This window comes from Zonotrichia leucophrys, chromosome 9 (assembly GCF_028769735.1).
Source record: "Zonotrichia leucophrys gambelii isolate GWCS_2022_RI chromosome 9, RI_Zleu_2.0, whole genome shotgun sequence".
NCBI classification, from domain to species: Eukaryota; Metazoa; Chordata; class Aves; order Passeriformes; family Passerellidae; genus Zonotrichia; species Zonotrichia leucophrys.
In genome coordinates, this window is record NC_088179.1 from 2,469,606 (window position 1) to 2,475,769 (window position 6,164).

At 43.4% G+C, this 6,164-nt stretch overlaps 1 protein-coding gene across 3 annotated transcripts; it reads left to right on the plus strand.

Moving 5' to 3' along the window:
• The first annotated feature begins 317 nt into the window (after window positions 1–317).
• On the plus strand, window positions 318–5,512 carry LOC135451619 (lysophosphatidic acid receptor 6-like). Of its 3 annotated transcripts, XM_064720993.1 has the most exons (5): window positions 318–433; window positions 585–1,460; window positions 1,754–1,858; window positions 2,314–2,591; window positions 3,221–5,512. In XM_064720993.1, exon 5 carries the CDS (start codon window positions 3,234–3,236, stop codon window positions 4,149–4,151), a length of 918 nt encoding a protein of 305 aa, XP_064577063.1. In that variant the 5' UTR covers window positions 318–433; window positions 585–1,460; window positions 1,754–1,858; window positions 2,314–2,591; window positions 3,221–3,233; the 3' UTR covers window positions 4,152–5,512. The 3 variants fall into 3 exon arrangements, with proteins under 3 accessions (XP_064577063.1, XP_064577062.1, XP_064577064.1); XM_064720992.1 differs by lacking the exon at window positions 1,754–1,858; XM_064720994.1 differs by lacking the exons at window positions 1,754–1,858; window positions 2,314–2,591.
• Window positions 5,513–6,164: the final 652 nt, after the last annotated feature.

Below are 6,164 nucleotides of genomic sequence, written 5' to 3' on the forward strand. Positions count from 1 at the left end.
TAAAACAAACTCAAAAAAACCAAAAACCTCCCACAAAACAAAAAAAAAAAACCAACAACCAAAAACTCACTTAATTTTCAATGCAGATACAAACCATCAAAACAAAACCTCACAATCCTAAGTTTTTTTAATTTTGAACAAGAAATACTAAAAAATTACCACAAAAATAACTAACTTATAACAATATCACCTTTTAATCCTTCAGTATCAAGGAAGGATTGATATGATTACGAACCAGAATTCACCAGGTGTTGGATTTTGGTGTTTGTGGTGCCAAATGAGCCCATGTGAGCTGAGGGTGCTGGCCCAGCCCCAGCCTTCCCTTCATGGTGCTGGTGCCTGCTTGGGCTGGGCTTTTTTCACACCCAGAATGCAGCCACGCTCACAAGACCACCACAGGATACACAGAAGTGCAACCTAGCTGAGAAATGAGGTAAGGTTCTATTCATTCAGACTTTGATGGGTTTTTTCCTTTGTGTTGCTTTTTTTTTTTCCTTAAATAGAGTCATTTCAACTAAAATACCCTGGGGAAACCCCAAGGGACTGTTTCTTCTCTCATCTCCTATCCCTTATCTCTTCCACAGAGTTAATTTAGCCAATATAATCCTCAGTTTTGAAATGTAAGGAGTATGCAGAAGACCAGGCAAAACTTCATCTGCGGCTTTTCTTTTCCTTTTTGGAAAGAGCACTGGAAACATGCATACAACAGCCAAAAAAATTCACTTTTCCCCCCTTTCTACCTGAACAAAATCATCACCTGGCACTCTCCATGGGTATATTCCCTGCTCCCTAGGAGTATAAACAGATGTAAGAGTAACCCTTGACTCTTTTGAAACACCAAGTTGAACATCCCAGATCACCACTGAAAATCGGCAATCTCTTTTTCCTTTCTGACATCATGAAAAGTAAAGGAAACAATGACAGGATTTAGCTCAAAGCACATTTTGACAACTAACACTCTACCCATGGACGCTATGTAGAATCAATAAAATCCTGTATTGGAGAAAAAAATTTTAAAAACTACCAACAAAAAAAATTTACCAACAAAGAAACCAAGCAACTAACTGAGCAAAAAAATACCACAAAAAAAAAAAAAAAAAGCCACACAAAAGAGGAATAAAAACACAAACAACAAAAAAACAAAGAAAGGTCTGTAGAGCCAGATTTCTTTCCGCGTTTTAAAGGGTGACTCACAGAGGTGTGAGTCCCACAGATTTGCATCCTTAAATGAGCTGTGTGACTGGCTGTGCACGATGCAGACACGGCTGGGGAGCCCCACGCTGCCATGGAAATCTGTGATGGAACAAAAAGCAGCAGCACTTGGTGCTTTCTGACATTCTGAGCAGCAGCTGCTCTGCATGCAGCTCACTCTGCTGCCTTAAAAGAAAACACAAGGCTGCAGGATTCTACAAGCTGAGAAGGAGAAAAAGCCAACGAGCAGAGCACGAGGCAGCCCAAAGGTAAGATGACAAGAGATATTTCACTATAGCAAAAACCTTGCCTTAAAAGCTTTCCTCTTGTCACAAGAGCCAAAAACTAATTATATTTTACATAACTTTCATTGCTTACAGCATAGCTAACTTTTTTAATGACTGAACAAAACTTCCCTTTGGATTTATGCTTTATATAATATTTTTTCTGTTTATTTTTAAATAAATCTGCACAACAGATCCTAGTCTGAAACATCTTTAATCATAGTGAGAATTTTCTTAGTTAAACATCTTGGTGAGAAGCTGAAATTCTATTTCTCTAGACCCAGAACTTCTTAGACACACTATCAAACAAATTAGAAGCAAGACTGAAGAAAGAGGAAGGTAGTAATGAAATCTCCTACAGAGGCATTGAAGTAAAGAACTTGGTCAGTATTTATTGCTTTTCAGAAATTCCTTAATTAACTTTTCCTTCCTTTGGCTCTCAGTAACGTGCTTCCTCCCAGCATCAAGCCCACAGTGCTTCATGCTGCTTTTCTTACTCCTGTCTAAGCCAGGAATTTACAGAATCTCACCTGCCATTACTGTGTCTTTAAGGAGCAAAGAACTAAATTTCCTTTTTTGCTGATCTGAATCTCACTCGAAGAGATCTTAATCTCTCAAACCACAGCAAGGGAGAGTTTACCTGTGAAATACTCACAGGGGTGGCTTGATCTGCAGGACAGAAACTTTGACTGCTCAGCTGACAAATCTAAAATAGAACAGCATCAAAATCAGCAATTCATGTCGGAAAGACACTGGTTTGAAGTAAAAACTAGAGAACAGCAGGAGAAATTAATTTCTGGCTGCTGACAGGAATATCTCTGGCATACTTTATTTACAGGTTCCATTTGCTGTCATGGAACTGACTGGAGGAAAAGGTCTGGTATTCCTGGCCATTTGCATTTTTAAGTGATTACAGCACTGCAGAAACCAATGAGCACCTTCCTGGTCCTTATCAGCAGAGTCTGAGGGCAGGATCAAGGCAGAACCCTTCCTCTAAAGAAGGCAATTACTTTGTGACCCCAGCTCAGCTCAGAGGGTGCCTGCCTGACTCCTTCAGTCCCTTCCTGCAGAGGTGAATCCAGCTGCATGTTTCCTGTAACCCCTGTCTCTGCTCTGGTAAGTCTGGCTGATTTAGACAAAATCTCATCCTTCTACCAAAGATTAACCTCTGCCAGAAATAGCCTGTTGGAAGCTTCCTGCCTGCAGCTTTTAAACAGCCTTTAGAAGGGCCAGAGGTACTCACAGTCCCTCTTTGCCCAGGGGTGGTGGGAGGGAGTGCAGGATGGCAGTGATTGTATGGGATCTTCACATTAATAAATGTGGGGGACTCTTCTGTACTTGCTTCCCTGAGATCTCATATGATAGCTTGATGCAGGAAACAGGATCCAATAATTGTTCCACCCTCGTGATCCAAGAAACATCAAAATCAGGGTCTGCTACCTTGGTTCAAGGGGATGGTGCAGTCATACTCTGCCCAGCCAGAATACAGGACAGCACAGTCTGGGGTTACAGCTAACAGTGCAAGGGAGGGTGGGCACCAGAAAGCCCCATCCCCTCCTTGAGGTACAACCTTGCCCCAAAATCACTGGCACTGAGCAGCTCCGTGTACCAGGAGCTGCAATTCAGCACACAGCAGGGGAACAAAGTGTTTCCAAGACTGTGGACACATAGAAACCTCATTAGCCTTTGTTCTATGTTTTCTACATGATCTTCATCCTTCCTTGTGTGATTTTCTTCTCTTCCAGCACACCTGGAGATATGAATGACACCCATGGCAAAGGGAATATCAGTGCTTCTGTGGAACTGTTCCAGCTCATCATATACACCCCCACTTTTATCCTGGGATTGCTGTTCAACATAATGGCTCTGTCATTCCTGTTTTGTAAGGTTAAAAAGCTGTCCGAATCTACAGTCTACATGATAGCCCTGATATTCCTGGATACTTTGCTGTTGTTTACCCTTCCTTTCAAAATCATTTCCTACCACCTTCAGGACCACTGGAACTTGGGGTCTGTGTTTTGCTCCACCTTGGAGAGTCTGTACTTTGTGAACATGTACGGCAGCATCCTCATCTCCCTGTGCATCTGCGTGGATCGCTACATCGCTATCTGCTACCCCTTCGTGGCCCTCACCCTCAGATCCATCAGGAAAGCTGCCATGGTCTGTGCCCTCATCTGCCTGGGCACCTCTGCAGGGACACTCTCTACTTTCCAACTGCATGGAAAGGGCCACAACATCTCGTCCTGCTTCCACAACTTCTCCAAGAGCACGTGGCAGAACGCAGGGCTGCTCAGCACCCTGGAGATCATCTTCTTCGGCAGCATGGCAGCCATGACTTTCTGCACTGCCCAAACCGTCCGGTGCCTGAGGAGGCACAGAAAGCCAGACAACCCCCAGACACACAGCACCAGAGCAGAGAGGATCGTGGTGACAAACCTGGCCGCCTTTCTGGTGTGTTTCACACCTTACCACGTGGCGTACTTGATGTACTTTTTGGTGAAGAACAACGTCATCCACATCAGTTTTCAACAAGTGCTACGAGACCTTGTTCAGGTCACCCTTTGCTGGGCAAACCTGAACTGCTGTCTTGATGGGGTGTGTTATTATTTTGTTTTAAAGGAGTCATTGGAAGACCCATTGCAAAATAGTGAAAAAAGAGCCATGCAAAAGCCTTGACTTATGCACTGAATGTTCATTACTTGGGATGATGTGTGGAGAGGTTTTGTGGAAAGTACAGGGTTCTGAACTTCTTGCCTAAGCAGTTTGCTTTAAATATTCACAGCTGAAAATATTTCCTAAAAACCAGAACTAAGTCAATTTCCAAGAGACTCTTCCTAACATTTTTATTTCTTTCCATAATGTTTCCTGCTATTATTTATGTGTAAAAATATATTTAATTATTCATATGAACAGTGATGCATATCTCTTTGGATATGATTCTTCTTCACTGAAAAGAAAAAAATGTTCACTTATATGTGGTAGCGTATTTCAGCTTCCCTGTCCATCCTGTACCTGCAGAACTTTAGTCACTATAGACTTGGTCTGGTGAGAAACAAAGCCTTGAGGTTCATGGTAAAAAGCTTCAGACTAAGTTCTGTTGCCTCCCCTGTCCTGGTCACGTATGCTTGTCCTCACACACACATGCCTGTCAGATTTAGACTTGCACATGCTATTTAAAAAAGAAAATAATGATTGTAACTCTAAATGCAAAGGTAGCTTTAGGTTCATATGGGTATAGCAAGATCTCCATATCATTCCTCCACTGCTGGACTTCAAGGTGCAGCCCATGTTTTAGTGACAGGTGTTGTGGCAGCTTGTCACACATCTAACTAATGCTGCCACTGGCTCCAATCCCCACACAGCACACAGTAATGGACTCCCCCAGTTCCAGGTTTCCTCATCAGCTCCTGTCCTACTTGCAGGCTTTTCACGTCTGTTACTTCCTGCTTGGTTACAAACATAGTTTCATGAACAGAGCCAAACCAAACAAGAGCATGAAATAAATTCACCATGTCCAATGCAATGGCAAACACATGAACCTGAAAGAACCACCCCCACCTTATGGGGAAATAAGATAAGAGCAGCCCTGATCCCTAAAGCAGTAGCCAGAAGCACACAGAACCCTGGGGGAAAGCAACCTTTTGGACCTCAGAGCACTCCCATTCCCCAAGCAAACAAGGCAATAAAAAATAATCAAGCAGTGAGAGCCTAACATGCCAGTCAGTTCTTATCAGTGCTCACAGGCACAGATAAGCCCAAAGACAAGGAGCATGCAGCCTGCAGAGGGGCACCCCACTGCTCTGGGCCACCCCCACTGCTGCCTGCAGCCCTGTCCCAGCCATCAGCTGCCACCTTCCTGAGGGATGAGGCTGACTTAGCAATCAAAGCCAAGAGTTCTCATATTCATGCTGAGCTGGATCCTTGCTGTTCCTCTCTGAGGCAGGGACACTAATCCCAGCCTTTGAACTGTCTCTTTTCCTCATACTTTTGACAAGGCTAATGCACAAAGTGTGTATTGATTTCTCCCCTGAGTTGGAGATTTACATGTAGGGGCTCCAGTCTGTCACAGGGAACGTTTTTTAAGTGAATCTATGTATGAGATTGTACCAAAGAAGCCCAGTTCCAGCTGGGAACACTGACCCAACACAGACCTAAGCATGTGCTGATGTTGACAGAGTCCTTTTGGTGCTCAGGTGATGAATTGTGCTTCTGAGAAGACATGGACTGTGTATTTACCTTATGTCCTGGTTATGAAAAAATGCCTGAAAATAAAATTCACCAGGATATTCCAGTAAGAATTCCCTCCCCATAGCAATGGCCATTTCTATTGATTCCTTCAGTACCTTCAGAATATCTGATTGAATATCCCTGCCAGCAGACCAGGAATCCTCATCAGGTCCTTGCGCATAACTTACCTTTTAACAAACTATCCTTCAGTAGACACAAAGATTTTACCATTGTGACTTCAGGCTCCTTTTGGAAAAAGAGTTAACAAATCATAGAAGAAAATAGTGCTGAGGCAAAAGAGTTATTTTCCATCTCAAAGCAGTGGGCCATGCCAAGAGGGCCTCCAGCTTAACTGACAATGCCTGAACAGAGGGAACAGGGATTGCGTCAGTACCTGGGGAGGCAGAAAATGCCAAAGTGTATGAGAAAACTGATCTCAATTGCTCTTCTGTAGCCTGAGGC

What these genes read in the sequence shown, in the direction of transcription:
- LOC135451619 (XM_064720993.1), top strand. Translation starts at nt 3,234, where the DNA reads ATGAATGACACCCATGGCAAAGGGAATATCAGTGCTTCTGTGGAACTG.